This window comes from Pleurodeles waltl, chromosome 8, assembly GCF_031143425.1.
Source record: "Pleurodeles waltl isolate 20211129_DDA chromosome 8, aPleWal1.hap1.20221129, whole genome shotgun sequence".
Classification (NCBI taxonomy): domain Eukaryota; kingdom Metazoa; phylum Chordata; class Amphibia; order Caudata; family Salamandridae; genus Pleurodeles; species Pleurodeles waltl.
Window position 1 is genome coordinate 604,649,511 of NC_090447.1, and position 20,767 is coordinate 604,670,277.

A 20,767-nucleotide genomic window follows, 5' to 3' on the forward strand; every position below is an offset into this window, starting at 1 on the left:
TCCTACCCCCGTAGCTAGTCGACTGTTCCCCGCCACCAACCTGACCTTGTGCACCTCCTGAATTGGTGGCACTCTGTGTCCCTGTACAATGCGTGAGGGGGTGACGGCCAGTGCACTTGAAGCATTCATGCCGGAACTTAGCAGTATTCCCGGGTACATATGCCATTGTTGTAATCCCAGCAGGCGCCGGAGCGTCCAGGACCGGCAGGGCTGGAGGTAGCTGGGCTGGAGCCCCCGGACCCCACCCTTTGGGTGGGGCGCTCTTGAAAGGGCCGATATGTGATAGGCAGACCACTGGCCGTGAAAACAGCCTTCCCGAACTTGGCCGGGCCCATGGTGTGCTGCCATAGATCAGAATCGATCTCACCCCATTTCACCTCTGGGTCAGCGGCCATGCAGGCCCTAAACTCCTCCTCATATTGTCTCCATGCATACCTCCCCCATAGTTAAGCTGAGCCTTACGAATGATGTCCATGTACTTGAAGAACGCCACTGCCCGCTCCGGAAATCGCTCACAATATACACTAGCAAAAATCAAAAAGGCCGCCGTCCAGTTTTCATTGTTAACCGGTACCTTTGGCCTCTTACAAAGCTCCCATTCCTCCTCCTTGGAGCCCTCCTTCGCCCTGACCTCACTGTACAGCAACTTCAAAACATCAACATACTCCCCTTTTGTCTTTCGTCGTCTGCATCAAATGGGCCCCCAACGGCTTTGCAGTGCCCCTATAAGGCAACTTAACCCGCTTGGAGGCCGGCTCGCCCTCCTTTTCCCCTTTTGTGTCAACCGCCGTCTGCGTCCCCTTGTTGTCTGTCACCTTCCCGCCGCTTTGAACTTCCCCTGACTCAGTGGCAACTCGCGTGTCTTATACATACACTCCTTTGACCAAATGCACCGTATCCTCTATCACCTCATTCACCACTGAAATCATTGAGCTTGTCGACTCCTTACCTTGAGATAGTAACGGGGGCTGCTCCTGAGCCGTCCGCTTCTCCAAACAAGGTCCATCTCTTCCTCGTCCCACAGGCCGCAACTGCAACCGCTTTTCACTCTGCAACGACTTAATGACAGCATTAGCGACGCCCCTACCCTGCCCGCGCTCCCACCATTCAGATTCACTACTACCCTCTACCAGTTCCCCTTCTTTAATGCTACTTTCGTCCGATTCGCCCACTCTCCACTCATCCGGATCCTGCTCAACGTCCTTTCCGCGACCAGCACATACCTCACAACCGGCAGAAAAAAAAAAACACGCCCTCTGTATACCTGATGGGCCGGGACGCTGCTCCCCTTGGGTGGCGGCGCCGGTGGGCGCAAAACCCCTACCGCCACACCACCCAGCGGAAGCGTCCACAGCCTTGCACCGTCATCTTAGCCTTCATGCTGATGCTATCCGGCCGGCCACCCTGGCCCCGCCCTCACTGCCTGCCAGGGTGCCCGAGCCGCTTCCTGCTCGCTTGGCTCAGCCTCGTCAAAATCCAGGGCTTCCTGCCAACAAAGGTCCAGTGTGCCAGAGTTTGAACAGACCTCTTCAAAAACCCCTTCAGATGACCTCCCATCTCCACCCCTCCACATATTTTCCCCTCAAATCCCCCCAACCCTCCCTGACTAAGCCCCATAAACACGTGTGGTAACCTTAAGGGCCCAACTACCCACAGGGTCCTCCTCCCCCTGCCACCCTCCTACCCCTGGATCACGATCCACCTCGTCCTCACTGCCTCTCCATTGTAACATGGTGGGCCATTTTTTTTTAAATAGGCACCCTAGGATCCTTCGACTGAGCCTGAGCACCTCCTTTCCCCCTCACCTCCACCTCTACCGTCTGCCCAGCCAAGGCCACCTCTTTCTAGCCCTGCCCCCACCTCAAAGGAACTCTCCTTCCTCCGTGGGCCCTCCCTTACTCCCTCCCCGTGGACAGCCTCTGTGACGGCACCGCTACGAGATTGCTGACAGGCTGTGCGATTTTGCTCCCAGCCGCTGCGGGCCCTCCTCCTTCCCCTCCCGCTGTCTGAGCGCGCCGAGCAGGCCGCTCCTATCTCACTGCGGCGTACCGCGCCATGCTCCACAAGCTGGCGGCGAGATCGTCCCACCCTCCGGGGATTCCCTTTCGGGCTTCCCCACGCCTGCCCCCTCTCGGCCGCTCCTCGTCCCGCCTAGGCTGCGCCCCTCTTTCCCAGCCCTCCCGGAGCCCGCCCACCCCTCTTCACCTGCGAAGATGTCTTGCCGGCGCACGGAGGCGAACACGCCATAACCGCCGCCGCTACCCCTGAGGGCCTGAACGCCTCCGGCCGCACCAAATCCATGCGTCCGGGCTACTCAAGCAGAGCCAACGCTTGTCGGACCTTCTCTTCTTCTATGCCGCTAACTGCAAGCACTAACCCCCAGTTACTTTAACGAAGTTTCGGGGACTCCGCTACGGATCAAAGATATCATAGAGCCTCTGTCTTTTTCCTTTTTTTTCTCTTTTTTTTTGTTTTTTTTTTAAACTACTCCCCTAAGGTGGTCGCCTAACTCAGTCCCTAATGTAACACTACCCACTGCTTGCTAGAAAAAGCTACTAAGCCACACGGGAAAGCGGGAAAAAACTGCAGAAAAACTGACACCCTGCTACTGATGCTCCGGCCACCAAGTCACCTTCCACAAAATGGTGGCCAGGAGCTCAAAATGTCTGCTTATATATGACCCCCAACCTACAGCTTAAGGACACCCGGGACGGGGCTCCCAACCGCGTTGCGGGCCGTACTACCCTTCCCAAAGACCCCGGGGGGGGGGGGGGGACTCCTCGTTCCTCCACCTCAACCCCGGGACCCCATTCCCAAACTGGAACGTGCAGTTGCTTGAGTGAAATCTAAACAAGTGAGAGATGGACAGGCATCTTTATAGAAAACAAAATACAAGAAGTAAAAAAACCAATCAGATATATCCCGGGGTCTACTCTCCAGTGGAATCCCTGCTCCGCTTCAAAGGAACCAAAGATATGATTCTTGTCAGCTCTAGTGGGGCCCCAAGCACAGAAAAAATGCATTCCGTGGGTCATCCTTCTCCTTTGCCCATACCATTCGCCCAACCTGTGAAAACAGGCAATATTTTCCTTGATAAATCACTTTCAGTTAAGACAGGAAAACGGACGCCTCAACACCCATTGCACATAAACACTTTGTGATGTTAGTAGTTCTTCTTAGCGCCACAGTATCATGGCACAGTTCAGCAAAGGGGGAAGACGGTTATCTGCCCACAGGAACTGTGATTTCTAATTTTGAACTACCTGCAAAATACATTGCACAGATTTGCAGAAGCCAAACCAATCTTCACAATCCCTCCAAAGTTGATTTCTGTCTTCCGCCTCAAAGGTAACCTGTATGCTTTCTGCACTACTAGTTGATCCACTTTTCCCTGAAGCGCCGATAATTCTTTTATTAGTTCTTCATCACAGCCATAAAGTACTCCCCCCCTCAAGTACAGGGGATGCCCCGGGACCCTTAGGTTAACAATCATCAGATTTTCCATCATGACTCCCTGCTGATAGTTTTATCAAGCCATTAGGAGCTCATTCTTGAACTGTTCTGACTCTTCTAATTTCAGCTTTGTTGCGTGATGTTGACTCTAGAAGACCTGCTACCCGTCACTGGAATTTGAAACATTTTACTTATTAATGAGGTCCCAACCCATCATTTCATCCACAGATCGCGTGGCAGCTTCAATGCTCCTAATTTTTCTTTCATGGTCGTTATGTAGGACACTGATCAAAACAAGACAGGGCCCTGATGGAAACAAAACACTGGTGCTCAGGGTAATCTGAGGACACCTCTTCACTTTCCTTCTCCCACCTTTCTGTTTGTGCTGAAAAATAGTGTGAACAATTTTCTGTTAGCCTTAAGGCCAGACATTTTGCCAGAATATGCATACTGGAAGAAAACTGCACTTGTAGTAAAAAGGGCAGGGCTGCTGTTACCGAACTCCGAGGTGTAGGTCTGTGTACGGACTGGCGTGGAGGATCATGTTTTTATGTGTGTAGGTACAAGTATACTCTCACAAGAAAAGAACACCGGTGAAAACCTTGTAGCCCCTGTTGCCCTTGGGTGCCGCTACCTCAGCTCATACACAATGGCACCCTAAGTGTCTGAAACCATAGTGTGAGGTCAAACATCCATGGGCTTCACAAGAGTTGCAGACCTTTCCTGCCAACAAGATGGCTTCTTAGATTTCAATATCTTTAGCTTCCACCGTGGACCATGAAGTAAACATGTGGACTGGAGATGTCACCAGCACCCCCTCCCCCCCCCACCGCTCATCACCATGGAGCCAATCAGGCAAACGAAGGTGCAGAGAGGTAGGAGAGCTCCCATGCTCTGTAGAGATCTTGGTCCCAGCTAGCCCCACCGTCCCACCCTGTTCTTTTTGGACAGTGTTGCAGACAGGGAGGGCTACTTGCACTTTTTTGAGTAGGTTTAAGGATTTATCAGAAACTTTACAGCGAGTAAAAGGTAGCCTTGTCTTGTTTGATGCAATCCTGCTAACCGGTTGAGTACTGGAGAGCTTTGTTGTTTTAACATACATCACAGTCTGTTACTTGGATTTCTTCAAGAACAGGCGGTTAAGGCTAAATTGTATGTAGGCAGCACCTCCAACTACTTAGCAGGGGTTGTCATCCAGAGTGTCATTAAATCCATTTAATGGGTGGTCTCGGCAACTCGGGAATGGGTGGCAAACAGAGATGACCATCGCTGGACAAGGCACATTTCAAACAGTTGTATCGCAGTATTTTCCTTAATTGGGTGAGAGGGCTTCAAACTGAAAAAAAGTGAAGGTGTAAAGTTTGCTGGCTGGGGTTAATATGAAACCTACACTGTAGGTGTCTACAGTATTTTAAATCTAGCTTTTTTTTAAAGAAACCAATGCCATTTTTAAGTTGCATCATTAGGTTTCAATGGTGGATGCATACGTGAATTATTGAAATGCCTTGCACAGTGGCATGGCTGGCAAACTTATTCACAAACCCCAAGACGCAAAACCTTTTTGAGGATCATTTTTGGCCTAAGAAATTCCGAAATAATTCTCACTCTAGCCCATCTTGGAAATTCGAAGTACACTGCAAGGTTTGCCGGCCAGGATTTTGTGTAAGATGACTCGCTTAATAGTCAAGTGTCGTGCTGGGAAGTCACTTGCTGATAAAGTCGCTCTGTAACACCAATGAAAACATTGCGTTCAGAATGCAAACTATTACTTCGTTTCAAGTACAAATTGAAAACTAGGGCTCCCGTGGTGTAGGTAACTAAAACATGAACTTTTTCCTTTCTGTTTAACATCCTGTCTGCTCATTCGCATTCTGTCTTCAAGAAGGGAACCTTGAAGGACTGGCTTTTTCTAAGTTGGGTGATTCGCTACAAATCGGTGCGCTTACGTACATCTGTTTTTGAGCAATCAGCCCAGGTTGATCTAAAATTGAGCTTTGTGAATTTTCCCACGTAGCTCACTCTTAGGTGTCCACATTTCACGCTTTTTTTTATGCCCATCTGAAATATCATCTTCATTTAGCTTAGGTGGTAGCACTGTAATTCCACGATTTGTCAGAGTTCTACGTCTTCTCAAAAAAAAAAAAAAAAGCACAGTGAAAGACTGGCATATTCACAAAGTTGTGTTGTTGATTTAAAAAAAATCTATGGTTTGGAAATAGATGACTGCAGTGAGGAATAAGATGTGATTTGCTGACAATCCTTAAAGCTGCACCAGAAAATCTCTTGATTGTATAAAACATAAACATGATAAGCCCTCTGAGGCTACTGCAAGGTGATGTGAAGTGCTTAAAGAAACTCCCGAAATAAATAATTAATTACACAATGAGGGAAAGCTGTTACGTAATCTTAATGCTCAAATACACTAAAAGAGGACCAGTGTTTTGGGTTCCACCAGCTAGCACCAGGTGATTTGCTAAATGTCATGCTGTTAAAGTAGATCCCACGAAGCAAAATGATAATCAAAGTTCATATACTGTATTCTTAAACCTAACTACCAAACACGAGCTTTAATGCTTGCATCCATAGGGCCTAATTTAGGGTTTGGCAGAAGAGATTCTGCATGACAAAGGTATGTATAAATATTCTGTCCTCCTTGTTACAACTGCATTATATCCTATACTCCTTCTGATTACTGAGGTCGGGATATCCATCATGGCTCTGACTCAGTAATCCGTTTGCCAAACTTGAACTCAAGTCCATTGATGCTAACCATTGTCATGCTCCACCAGTTGTTCTATCAGTACAAACTATTAGCCCAAATTTGAAATATTGGTTTTGATGTAGTCACTTTACAAAGATCTAAAAATAGCAAAAGATCTTTTCATAATGTTGCTCTACTGATTTTCAAGTAACTGCAGTTTGCTCTCCTCTCACAGACGTTTTGTACGTTAGACCCAAAAGACATGGTTCTCTATAAATCTCTGATCAAAGAGCCTGGCTTATCAGTGTGAGGTGGGACTATAGTTCCATGGATCACTAACCAATCAACTGCAATATCATGGAATTGGCTGGTGCCTCCCATATCAAACTTATGCATCTTTCTTCCGTGAACATTGGAACAGTTGCTCTTGGACTTGAAAGTCTAACTCTGTGTAAACAATCTAGTTGTAATTCTGTGATCAAAGCTTTTTTTTATGTAAGTATCTATTTTATTGTGCCTACAAGAAGGACCGTGGAACACTAAAGGAGTAGCGTTCTCCTGTCCTAGAATTAAAACATTTTAGTTATTCTCTTTAGATAATGCTGTTCTCTGAATTGCACAGTTATAATCTAATTTCCGTTCAGTTCCCATTTCCATTGAGTAAAAGCAAAGGGAGATATGATAAACATTTTCCAAGTTAATATTTGGTTTAATTTACTACAGTCCGACTAGTGCCAGCTTTACCTTTTGGTGGTGCCCAGTGCATTCATCTTTTTTGTGTTTCTCCCCCCAGTCATGACCTCATTCTTTACTGATTCCCTCATTGCCACCTTCAAGTGGTGCCCCTTATGTCTCCAAAGACCCTCGCTCACATTTAATTGCTATTATAGAGCTACTTATCCTATTGTTGTGTTTCCGTGACCCTTACATCACACACATTATTCAGAGACAGTGACACATGCAGTCAGTGTACAGGAAATGTTACAAAAGACGTCGAGGGCTACACTGTACGAGTGACAAGTCAACCGCATGTTATGCTTTATATGTTAAGAGTGCTTGATCTGAAGAAACACAAATTCAGGATTTAAAAGGTGACACAGTAGTTGAGATTGTATTTACTAATAATGAATGTATTAGTTCTAAAAAACCCTTTTTTTTTTTTGAAATCTTAGAATAACAAGAGCTTGAGGAACAAAGCAATACGAATTTAAACCTAAGCTCCTAGCTCACTATATTTTAGAAAGACTGAGTTATGAACCACAAATAACAAAAGGACCTCTCTGACAAAGGAAGTAACCCACAAAACTGTCTACATAAAATACAAATCTGTGATCTGTCTGGTCCCCGTTGTGCTTTGCAGCAGGCACATTTAACCCTCTGTTACATCTGGAGTCAAAACTGGCCAGACAAAACACAGATCCCTCTAGCAAGTGCATTAAACAACAGGTGTCTTACCATTATTATCACCACCAGAAAATTACTGGGCATAGAATATCTCTGCAGGCTGTCCCTGTATTGCCTGATCTGTCTGCTCTATCCTTCTCTCCTGTCCAATGGTGCCTTTCAAGCTTGGTACTCGCTGTGGCAGCACTGGTCGCTCCGCCCTGAAGTTGGCACTGATCTTATACTTTGTCCACTCCTTAGGGAAAAGCAGTGCTTAATTTGTAGATTTGGTTGCAGATGGTGCGCACCAGCTCACCTTTTGGAGACCAAGATTTATTTTTCATCATCAGACTTTGACCCAGAACAAGGATGAGAAAATCAGAAAAGGGATTATAAAAAGATAGCAAAACCGTGAGAGATTGATAAAGCAGGGATTAAAAATATAAGATTGAGATAAAAAAATCAGAAAGTGTATGGTGGTGGATGAAATAGAAATCAGGTGGAGTCGACATTTGGCAGATTTGAGCTCCTTAGAAAAAAATGTGGGTCCCTGCACTTAACTTTTTTTTCAATTTAAATTAAGAACTGGGCAAACAAAATTTACAGCTTCAACAGTCCATGATGTGCCCCCTTCCCCTAGGCCTCTTTCTGCCACCGGTCACTTATCAGTGAGCCGCAGGCTAGAATACCCCACTCACTGGCATACATATTCTTATATAGATAACTGATTAAATACTCTGTGCAAGTACTTAAGAGATTTCTGGTTGAGGTTTGGGGAGAGCCCCATTTGAGAAAGGACCTTTATGGATGTGTTTTTGATGATGTATTCTTTCACAGGACTCTGATTTCCCTATTCCAATGCAAAGAAGCCCTTCTTTGAAATTGCAGATTTATGGATTTTATACTGAAGTTCGGTAGAACTGTCACAGGAGACAGATTGTTATAAAACAATGCTGACATTGGCTAAATTGGTTTATATATGATGTGCTTTCTGTTCAGCCTTCTTCCCTGCTCCTTATGTTTTTTCTCCTTTCGGGCGGGAAAGAGATTTGGAGGAGCAAGTGGGGGCTTGGAACACTGTAGTCTGAATATAAATGTCTTCAATGCGTCTCTCTGCAGCATGTGACAAACTTTCTGCCTCTACAATGAATCTGCCAAAGCCAATGGAATCGCCAATCAGTAAACGGCTCTCCTGTTCCACAGCGGCTATAATGCATTCCCCAGACAGAGGCAAGTGAATAGAGGAAAGCTGCACCTCTTTTTCTTTCAGATTGCACAAATGTGTCCATCTAATGTGTGACCTACGTTTTTAAAGTATTGTGTTCTTTTTTGCCTAGAGCATCAAAAAACGAACGTAGAATGACATTTTGGGGGATAGCAGATGAGAAAAGGAAACGTTTTATATTAGAAGCCGGTTGTATTGGAGAAGAGGGAGATGTTTTCAGTTATGTTGTTTAACAGTCCCGTCAGTGTGACTGCACGGTGTGAGATTACCTTTCCTTTGTTTGTTTCAGCTACAAGCCTTACAATGGATAAAAATCAATATACATAAAAACGATGAAATTAAAAAAACAATGAATAGATCTAAAAAGAGGTGAATAATCATAAGGGTTAAAATGAGCGACAAGCAGCAGCAAAACTCCACACAACTCATAAAAAAATTAATTTGTAGAGGACCACCTCATGAATATATATGCAGATACAGTACCCCAGTGTGCAAAGAGTGCTTTGGGAAAAGGATACAGGGAGAAAATGCTTATACATATAACAGCTCCAGCAACTTGTACTCTAATACTATGTGGCCTCTAAAACCCACTCATTTAGAGGGATAGTGATGGCTAGTTTCATCGTGCACGGACAGGAGCTGGGGACTTGTGGAGTTTTTATAATTCATTCAGCGCCAATGTAGCTGGTAGTTCTCTCAGCAAGGCCATGTAGCCCATAGATAAGATGCCGCAGAACTATGTGCACTAATGTTGCCGGGCCTAATACAAAGTGCAGCTTCAGCGCAGTTTGCCACACCAGGCTTGAACAGGGGTTGAAGCCACCGGCACTGAGCTGAATCAAGTTTTTTGCAAAACAGGGTGAAGTGGACTAGATTATCTTCCTCTCCTAGGTTAGTTACAGTACTCTAACCCAGCCGCTAGCCTGCGGTTTGAGATTACATTAGCTATCACACCACATACCCGGATTTTTGATTTTTTTCTTGCCAAAAATATTCTGCCCCTAAGAACTTCTGCTCTTTCAAAAATGGCCCTCCTCCCCTTTTTGAAAAGACACACAAGAATGTCTTACAACAAAAGAATGACGTTAATCTTCAAAGATAACTGACAAGAAAATTGTGGAGCACTGGCGGCACAAACCATAGCCCTTTTTTTATTTTTTATTTATTTATTATAAAGAAAACACTGATGTGTTGGAACTATATGAATGAACTGAGAGTGGGCTAATCTTTTCAGATTTTTTTCTCTATTCGTTTGTATTTTGGAAACATTTTAGATATAAAAACGTATGTGGTGCTACAGTACACACTTTTGTTTTCAGCAAGTGGATCTAAATTTGGCAGTTGGGTAAAGACTCGGTAAATAACTAAATAACTGCCTTCATTTGAAATTAATTGTATCCCAAATAGTAGCAGAGGAATTTAAAAAAACTCCAGATGGCTTACACGTTTCCCAAAGCAAACCATTCAGCATATTTCACATGAGTATCAAAGGAATCTTATTTAAAGGGCTTATCCAACATCACATCAGGCAAAAAAAGTAAAAATGACCATTATAGGCAAGGCATGAAATTACAACCGTCAATTTTAGGAAATTATATTATGTTTGGTGAAACGTATTGTCAAATCTGAGCCGGTTTCTTCAATATAAAGACCATTGGAAAGATAGAGAGGAAAAAATCAAGGCTGGTCTCTAGTTAAGGAATATGTAATCATTAAGTTATGCATAGGGCTGCTTGACTTAATCCATAACCTCTTAGGAATTCGTCATCGTAAGAAGGGGGGTTAATGATTTGCGCTCTTGTCTATAGTAAAATAGACAAGCTAAAATACAAAGGAAAGCTTGCTTCGCAAAATAATAAACAGTAGTTAAGATTAATTTAATTTTTCCTATAAATCTTTTTTTTTTTCTCAGTATGTATTCTTAAGTGACACAAGTGTACTTAGCTCATAGTGCCACTGGGACTCAAACTGTATCTGACAATGAGGCTTAGTAAGGAAAACCTACACCTTGATTTGCTTTGTGTTCCCCGCCATTGGACGAGGCCTAGTAGTTTGGTGTGGACTTGGGTGTAGGGGCCATGAATGATGTAGGTGTTGGTCCCTGACCATCATTGCTTAGACAAATGCAAAACAATTTAATGGAAAGTATCAAGAATAAGTACCATGATTAGTTAAAGCATATTCACCTGCTACGTGTAGGCTTTCTTGGTTGCCTAAAAGCCTGGCTACAGAACTTGCTAATTCAGACTTTCCTAAAATGAAGCATACTTTGAAAGCTGGATCCCTCGGTCCTGGTTAATGCTGTTTGCCATGGCAGAATTCCTGCTGAAGGGGAAAAAGCTTGTTTTTGTATGAAGAAAGGGCTTCCAGACTGATGTATATAAACCAATTGACCAAAAATTAAACTGATCTAGAAGTGTAAAGAGAAATAATGGTTTTATGCTTTCAGAAGGTTAAATAAGGCTATTGTCCTTTGGAGGAAAGAGTGATAGCTAGTTTGATACAGCGTGGTAAATGATTGAATCAGGAATGTCAAAGACATTGATCTATACAGCTTTTATTAGAAATGGGCCATCACATTAGGCAGCGGTCCATGTCTGCGGAAGAACGTTTAAGTAGGTGTTCAAAACATAGAAAGATGTGCCGTAAATGCATTACTAAAATGCTTCTAATGAAGCCAACTCGTCCAGTGAGTAGTTCAGTGAAGGTCATGTGTCGATAGATTTTCTGTAGGTCTTTTTTTTCTTTTTTCTTTTTATTTATATGGTACCATTTGCTACCTGAATGTGGTCAGTGAACACACAAAACAGAGAAACACTATAAAACAAGTAATCAAACCATCAGAAGTCCAGTAGATGCAAAAATACAACAAATATGTATAAAATAATATTTTAAATGTTCAACCATTAGGTTCACTCTTGCCTCTTAGGTGACTTTAAGAGTGGCTTTTACTTTAGTGTTGAAAGTAGAGTGGAGGTTTTTTTTTTCCTTTTCATAGCCCAGAAGGAAGGCTTCTCCCCAGCTGAGCTCTTCTTGAGGTGTGCGGTCTGCATTCAAAGTGTTGTAGACCTTTTTTTGGCCCATTAATCACCTTCCTAATCCACATTCTAATATTATTAGAACATTTGTCCAGTGACACCTTGTAGTTATTGCAAATTATTTTAGATTAATTTGTGTATGCAGTTCACCAAGATCCCAACTTGGTTTTCACCTTCAAAACTGGTTCACAGGTTTTTATGTAAAATGTTAGTGACAGCTGTATTGGAGGCCATGTAGAGAAATATCAGTTTTTTGTGTGGCAGGCACATTCGTTTCACCCCTCTCAGATGGATGGTGCATCAGCTACATATCTAATCTAAACGGAGTGTGGGGGGGTTCACATCAACAGGACGGAGTGTTCACCTTCAGTTTTCTGTATCAAGGTCCTTGTTGATTAAACATGTTTGGTGCTACAGCGTTACCAAGACCAGGGTGAAAGTTAAAACAATGCTTTACGTAACATGGGGTTGATATTCTTAATTTAGAAAAGAAACACAAAGACAAGTAACTAGAAATCAGAGCTAATCACAGCTTGGTCTAAAGTGCGAGAAGGTGCGTTGTGGGAGTAGTGGTAAGGGAACGGGGACTCTAGTTTCAAAAGTAGGTTGAGCAATTTGACTTGAAACGCCAAAACCTTATCTCTTGTATCTTCTGTCAGTTTTGTAGCTGCCTTCTAGGGTGAACTTAAATGGTGGCTCGACTCATCAAAAGGATACTAACTAGAATGGATCAAACCACCTCGGGCTTTTGTTGAGGCACTTCTAAAACATCAGATTTCAATGTAGGTTTGGTAGTTAAGAACTTTGTAGGTCTTCATGTTTTGTTTCTTGCTTCTAGTGTGTGGAATATACTTTTAACTACAAAGTGGGTCCACTTCTTGTTTTGTATATTTTGCAGTAATACCCTTCAAAACTTGATATTTGGTTTCAAGCTGTATGCGGGTGTGGTCAAGTGGTGTGCTTCTAATTGAAAGCCTCAGGCTGAGTCACACTTACTTCTAAAGAGCTATAAAAAGAGTTAAACTCAGTCAAAATTTAGAAGCCCACTAAGTTTAAGTACAAACAAAGCCCACATTTCTCAGGGTAGCCGGTAATTCAGTCGAAATGGACTACCTCTTTTTAGCCTTGGCAAATCACTTTTCATCTCATTGGCAGAGGGATGGCACAGTAGACAAAATCTCAAGCTCTGTCGCTGCTTATGAGGTAAAGAATTGTGGAGAAACACACAGAAAAAAGTTTGGAAATTCTGCAACAGTGCTGTGTCTCATTAAGATGTTGAATCAAAAATCAAATGTTCTGCCTCTAGGACCCTAGAAGTTCTAAAGCTTAGGATAACCATCCGATAGGGATGATATAGAAAACAATATAGCGTTATTGAGAAATCTTCCAAGAGTGACTACAAAATACATCACCTAAGCATCTGCTAAGGACTTTTGACCTGTCCTATCTGCGCCAGTGCTAAAAATAGATGTCAACTGCCAGTTCTAAAAATGAATGTCACTTCTATCCACCCTGGCACATGTTTAACTTCTCTTGAGAAAAATGTCCCTGTCATCCAATTGAAGGTAACAAACCACTGGCAAAATGTTACTTGCCATGGTGTATATACTGTAGCACCCTTGCAATTTAAGGGAGGCACCCAGTGAATGATATCACAACTGATTTCAAAACCCCGGTCGACATCATCAAACAAACGAGCTTTCTAAAATGCCTATTGTTGAATGTTAACGAAGCAGGACTGGGCAAAGAGAACCGTGTGTGTGTGTGTTTTTCTTCTTCTCTGGTCTGGATGGCCCCTTTAACGCTGAGACCATTTTTCCAATGGATATATTCTGCTCCGAATAATCAAACCAGTAATACTCAAAAATTGCAATGGTTTTCAAATTGTAAGCCTAACGAAAAAAACTACCATTTCAGTGAGTATAGTCACAAAAGTGAAATCCCTGAGTCGGTTTCACACATGTATTTAGCACTCAGCTCAATATTCACTCAGCGAACATGCCTGATGATGAAACTAGAGAAGGCACTGAATGTTGTGCCCATCATAACAGTGATTCCCTGCCAGACATTTTAAAAAACTAAGCAGTTCTCGTGTGATCAAAACGTGTACCACTGGTATATGGACTTCTCCGAAATGGTCTTTATACATTGGGCGGTTGGTACTTGGCTGGGTCGTTTGTTTAGGGGGGTTCACCGAAAACAGGGTGAATGGGTGCATGTAATCTGTCGGGCAAAGACATTACATAGATTTAATCTGTTTGCCCGACTGTACATAGCCTCTGCTGGTCATCAGTATTTCTCGATTAGGTTCTCTTTTATGTGGAACATAAGGTGTCGTCAGGTTATTTCCTTCTGGTTATAAACAAAAGCTCTTAGCGTAGCTACGAGTACTTAAGGAAGAACCTACACATTGCTTACAAGTTCAACCTTTTTTGTCATTTTACTTTCATTTTCCATTGCTTTTGTTTTATTAATGTTTATTTTTTTAAATGTCTCTTTAATTTTGCTTTTGTGTTCATTTCATTTGCTTCCATTTCATAGCTCACCGCATGCACCTTAGTCCAATGGAAAATGGTATTGTTTCTCGGCTGTTGACTCCTACGCACGCTTCCTTAGCCAGGAGCAGAAGTACAGCATTGCTTACAGAGCAGTGCCATTATCATTCAGGTAAAGCCACTGGGAAAAAAACCTCAAGGATGATAAAGGCGAAAAAAATCGTGTTTATATTGAATACAAATTGAGAAATCGCTTAATGAAATGTCACAAGGTTCCATGCAGTGATGTTCGTGTTAAAACTGTGTTCGTTTTTTTTTTTTTTACTTGTTTTATTCACTGCTCTCTTGAGCGTGCACCTAAGAGATATTAGTATCTTAAACCCAGTGTAAAGAATATAATAGATTTTTTGTTCTATTTCCCCAACGCAGCTCAGCATCATAGGGGTTGTGGTGGGAAAACGCCCTTTTAAAAGACACATTAAATGTAATTGCACAGTAACGGTTGAGTACAGGGACTGTAAGTATTCATAGCGGTCACTGTCTAAGGCCACCCATCAACTCAGAAATCGGTTCACGGGTCTTCCCTAAAAATAGTGTACCACCTTTTACCTGTAACACTTGTATGACAAAATGGCTGCCCACCGCCTGTATATAATTCCATCTTTAAACTAATAACTTTTGGATATTGGTATTGGTTGTAACAGCATCAATCAAGTGGCATATTTCAGACCCCTAAGGCGATACCTGTGTTTATTATTTGAAATTATTTTCTCCAAGTTCTTCAAGCCCCCTACTTATGTTAAATCTGGTACCCTAAAAATTAAATAGCCACAGGCCTGCGTTTTATTCTAGGTGCCTCGGTGCTTATTGTTGGACTTTTACTTTTATATAGCACGTGTGAGACTGGAGGGAGTGTTCGGAGTTTTACAATTAATAACTGGGACTTCTCCTGTGGGAGTCACTGACTGCCCACTACTGTTTATAAATTAATTGAGGTTCTTGTAAGGAGCGCACATTGTTCAGTGAGGCTTAACAATGAAGCTGAAGCTGTGACAGCTGACAGGTGGCTGCTGGGGCGGGGGTAGTGCACGTGTGTGTCTGCATGCGCCCCTAAATGTCTGCGCTGGTGGACCCTTCTTGGTTTTTGGATCACTGTGTCTCCAGTCAACTTTCATTGTGTGTGACACATTAATTAGCATGGGATCCCTTAAACAGCACAGCTTCTGTGTTATTTTTTTCCTTAAACAAAAGGGAAAACTGCCAGACTAGTTTCATAACAAGTATTTGGCATAAAAGTTTACCAATTTGTGTGTTATCTTTTACTGTGCTAATGAAGTATGCTATTTTCTTTTCTTCCCCGAACCTTCCTTCTCTGAATTTCTCACTCCTTTGCATTCCTTACTCCTCTTTATGCTATGCTATAACCTTTTAGTCTCCAATATCTGTCCTCGTGTAGCACCAGCAAGTCCTTTAAAGTCACCCTACAAGCCTTCCCCCACAAGAAGCACAGAGCGAAAGAAGTCTGCCCCTGCCTACAGCCCCACGGACACTGCTAAAGGAGCCACTTCACCCGAGCCAGCACAGGTGTGTTAGTTTTAAATGAAAATGGAAAAGTAATGATGGGTAGAAACCATGCTTTGTTTGCTATGAAAAGAATGCTCTGGTTAAAGAGCAGCTACACCCAACCACTTTTACTTCTATTTTTGGACCATTTCCTTTTTCTGAACTAGTCATAATTGGCTTTGGTCTACCTTCTCCCTGGTGGACGTTTGGTGTGTTTGTTTTCTTTTTCTTTTTTTCTTTTTAAAGAGAGAGTGTAGGGCCCATTCATTCTGAATTTGGTTTCCTCACATAGGGAAAGTATAACGATAAGACTACATTTACAAAACTACAAAATGTACTTTATTATATTATATTCATTTTAGACTGAAAAGATAAAGAAGGAAAAGCGACCCACCACACCAGTGGCAGCCTGTGGAACAAGCTCACCTCTGCGGAAGTTTGAGTCATCTGCGAGCGTGTCGAAGAGGCCCTCTTCTCCAGCCACCTCAAAGTATGTATCTTTTCATATAGTAAACAAAATGTCCACTTTCCTACCACAAGTGACATTAAAAGACTCAAATTGTGCTTTTTAGGTTTAACATTAGTATTACTGTAGCAGCATTTAGACCAAAACTTTTATGAAGGTGAATGCATGAAACCTGAATGAGCAGTCCACTGTGGAAGGCTGTTGCCAAGGACACTCTGGGCCTCGTGAAAAGGCTGGTATTTGGTGCAATATCACACCCAATAAATCCGACTCTACAGGGTCAAAACATCGGGTGCAGCAAATACCTTGTAGTTAGGGTTTTTTTAAAATAGCCGTAATAACCCACAGATTGTGGTGCTTACTGCACCAAAATCTGCTTGTCCCGGTATTTACTGGGCACTTTTTCCTTGACAGATACCAGGTGTTTTGACCTGGCAGAGTTTATCCAAGGGATTTGTTTTCAATTGCAATACTCATTGGTAGACCTGGTCCTCTCTGCAGGGTCACCCCTAGACTTTTTGCCTTCATCGCTCCTGTTTTCTGAATTTCTTTTTGTTGCCTTTTATGTCTGTGTGCACTTTACCACAGCTAACCAGTGCAAAAGTGCTTGTCCTGCCTCCATTAAGCATGGTGAGATTGGCTTAAGCCTGACTGGGAAATTTCATTTTGTATATTGTAGTACACTGAAATGAATTAAGTAGTTAATTAAGAAAGGTCAGATTAATTAAGTAAAGTTGGATTTTAAGTCACAATTCTAAACTCTGAATTACGTAAAATCGGATTAATTATGTGAAGTCGGATTTTCAGTCACAATTCTAAACTCTGAATTACGTAAAATCGGATTAATTATGTGAAGTCGGATTTTCAGTCACAATTCTAAAAATGACACTTTTAGAAATTTGCCATTTTCTTGTGTTAACCACTTTGTGCCTGCTGGTGGAATCCTGGGTTGCATGAATCGGCTTATTAGGCTTTGTGTATTCCTCGCCGACAGTGAGACAAAGAGAGAATATAGGATGAATGGGAGGGACCTGCTCCCTGCCCCACTTACATTTCAAAGGGCTGGCTCCAGCACACACACAATATCCTTTGTCACCTAAGACTACTTGGAGCATTAGAAGGGGAAGGGAACAACTCTCCTGAAATAGATGTGGAGGTAGCAACGAAGTCACCCCTACTCCAAAGGCTGCCACAAGGTATAAATACTGGATCTCCTGAACAGGTGGTGACTCTTCATTACACTCCTAGACCTGTGGAAGCCTCTAGAAGGACTGTCTTGTTCCCCAGAGGACTGCCGCCCTACTGCTAGATGCCTGCCTGGAACCCCAGAGGACTCTCCCGCAGCTTTGGGTCAGCTTCGCTGAAGGAGAACTGGACCATCTCTTTGTCTCGGTTCTAATGAACCTGTCAACTGTACAGCAAGGCTTTGTGGGGAACAGAGTAACGCAAAGCCTAACCGCAAAGCTGAAATACCCATTGTAATGGACGCCAGACAGCACGAAGTTTCACAAAGCACCACCGCACAGACCTTGCACCCAAGACTTAAGATACAACTCTTGTTATAGATCTCTCTGGTTTAAACACCTTCCTGCAAACTACCCACTTCAAAATGACAACTTTGCAGGAGGTGATCCAACTTATTCTAGAAAGCAACTCTCTAGAGTCCTTTGACCTGAAGGTCAACTTTTTCCACATACTGATGCTATCCGGTCATTGCAACTACCTTGGTTTTATTGTAGATGCAAACCATTTTCAGTTCCGGTTTATCATTCAGAATAAAATCAGCACCAAGAGTGTTTATCAAATGTTTTCGTCTGGTGGCAGCTCATTTGTGCTACAAAGGAATTCATGTTTACAACTCAATTTTCTCCTCTGTCCTGAAAATTCAAGGACCCCTGGGTGACCACCTCAGCAAAGATTTGCAGATCAGAATTACTTTGTCTACCTGGGGCTTATAACAACAATTGGTATTCTACATGTTCTTAAGCATTTTAATTAAAAGGTTTTGTCAAATTCAACAAACATATAGAAACATTTCCATTTGCTATGATTAGGTCTCACTTAGTTTGGCACCCCTAATCTTTGAAATTTCTTTAAATATATGCTTAGTTCAAATCAATATTTGTTAGTTTTCATCATTAGCAAAAATCTTTTCACTAAATCCACTCTCCTTGGAAGGTGGATTTCAAGTGTTTTTGTTTGTGGGGTGGAGTGGGTATGGGAATGCAAAGTATATTTGGGCCCTTAAAAAGTCTGCTCAAATTTAAGCACTCCAATTTCTGCAACTCTTACAAGAAACTGCAAACCTTTCACATAGGGTAAAGGCCGGGCTTTACCTAAAGAGCAATGTTATACTTAAATATATGTCTGAGCATTCATGAATTGGACTAATGTATCGGATCTCTTTCACTCCCACTTCCCAGTCAGTCTCTTGAAACTCCACAACAAAACTCGCAATTGTTCTGTTTTCTCTCAATTGTGCTCGCACCCCCCACATGCCCCAGTGGGACACTGTCATGTCATTGTCACCTTCCCTTATTTGTAACAAAGTCTTGAGATTCAGGGCTGTTGCAAACTGAGGAAGCCCAATGGAGGAAGATGAAATACGAGTTGAGTCTTTCATTGCCTCCATTGGAGCATTAATGCATTTCTCCATGGGTCCTCATTCATTCCTTTCAAAAGATCTAACCACTGTGCCTTGAGAGAGACCGGTATCTCTTGATGTGGCTACTAACAGCCTGTTAAGTTTTCTTAACCGTATACTTCAGGGACCCCAACAAAGCGTTTCCCCCACTGCTGAGAATATAGGTTGTTTATTCAGTGCATTAGCATCACCACCCTGGCTGCTTCTTCTGGAGTAGATTTGCTACTCTTTAACTTTAACTTTCTAGGGCTCAGCTGGATAAATAGTCTTCCTCAAGATTCATAACAATCAACAAGGCAGATGTGACTGGTGTGTTTAATAATTTATTTATCTGATGCTAAGGAACAGCAACAAGTAAACTCAGTAAGTAGTTCTCTCAGTATCTGTTTGCATGTCATGTGAATTGCAAGAATGTCGTTTTGCTAATCAGGTGAATCTCTATTTTAGATCTTTCTATTGCAGTAATGACACAAGTCCTCAAAAAAGCACAGTCTCTTACTATATATATCGCACTATAATTTTGAAGGTCGCATTCTAAAATGTATATGATGATCAAAAAATGCATAACCGCATAGAAGGAAATTTTTGGTGTCTGATGAGGAAAAACCCTGCTGCCCTCCCTTTCCCCAGCATGAACTGGGCAAAGTTTAAAAAATAACATTGTGACTTTTGCTCATGCTGTTCTGTGGCATCTCCGTTTTTCTTTTTTTCCGCCCTCAGGACGGTGTCAAAGGTTCACCCGTTGTCTAATAAAGGTGTGAAGCAATTCCTTGCTTCCCCTGTGAAGCAGCGTCCCAGCCTCAGTCACGAGACTGTTAAAAAGAGAGCAGAAAAGGAAGATGCCTCGAGCCAGAAGTCCCAAGAACAAGAGGGCGAGGGGCTGATCAAAGCAGAGAAAAGTTCTCCTGCCAGCAAGTCAGAAGCAAGCGAAGGTAATGATTTACATCTTTGAGTGCAATTTTCTTCAGTGTGCTTTAGTAACAGAAATCTGTAATGAATGTTTGGATGGGAACGTTTTCTGAGCAAATCCCCAATCAGCTGTTTTAGCCAGATGTTACCCATGTAATTTTGCAGAAAGCAGCCAATTTGGTTCATCTGTGTTAACTCAGTAAGGTAATCCTGCTTGTTTTGATATTGACTATCAAGATTACTCCTCTGTAGCTGCTCAATGGAATTTCTTTCAGTATTTTAAGGACTGTGTTCTTTGACTCCGATGTACCAATGATGCAAGATCTAATCAGTTTTTCTGCTAGAAAATCTGATCATGTAAAAACATCTCATACTATTTTATCTTTCCTGATCGTCCTCCCACCTCCAGAGTCATGTGTCTCATACTAACAGTCCAGCAGTGGATTGCTCCCAGTTAACTTGAAATGGCCTCTGCCATTGGACAGATGATACTTATCCTTGCATTTATGGCTTGTAACACTCTATATGGATCTCTGCACTTGTCCCACCATCCGCAACACCCTCACTGTGAACCCTAAACTCAGTTTACCATTAGAACCCTTTGTCAACTAAAAATGGATGTTGGATTTCAAGTATCAGAAATTGTTGTACTTATCAGTAATTTATTTCAGGAATGGCGTGGGAATGGTTAAGGGCATGCGTATAGTATACCGACTTTATTTCACTGGTCTGCAGTCCCACCTGCGTGCAACTCTGTCCAGCCTCCCCATCCCTCCAACCACCCTTCTTTCACATTTTCCAGTTCTTTCCGTTAAGTGTTTCTCCCTTGGATTTACTTGCTGATATGCCCTTCTATGTTTCTTCTGTTAGTCTTTGGGAAGGAAAGTTCG

At 42.6% G+C, this 20,767-nt stretch overlaps 1 protein-coding gene across 10 annotated transcripts in view; it reads left to right on the forward strand.

The window, feature by feature from the left end:
* The window catches only part of MAP7D2 (MAP7 domain containing 2), a 361,083-nt gene that overhangs the window by 250,967 nt on the left and 89,349 nt on the right, over positions 1 to 20,767 (forward strand). For 4 of the 10 annotated variants that reach the window (XM_069204676.1, XM_069204677.1, XM_069204678.1 and 1 more), the window contains 5 exons: positions 8,657 to 8,767; positions 14,342 to 14,467; positions 15,728 to 15,879; positions 16,221 to 16,348; positions 19,689 to 19,900. In XM_069204676.1, the coding sequence (XP_069060777.1) occupies positions 8,657 to 8,767; positions 14,342 to 14,467; positions 15,728 to 15,879; positions 16,221 to 16,348; positions 19,689 to 19,900 (729 nt within the window). The remainder of the gene's footprint in view (positions 1 to 8,656; positions 8,768 to 14,341; positions 14,468 to 15,727; positions 15,880 to 16,220; positions 16,349 to 19,688; positions 19,901 to 20,767) is intronic. The other 6 variants (XM_069204680.1, XM_069204681.1, XM_069204684.1 and 3 more) reach the window with 3 other exon arrangements.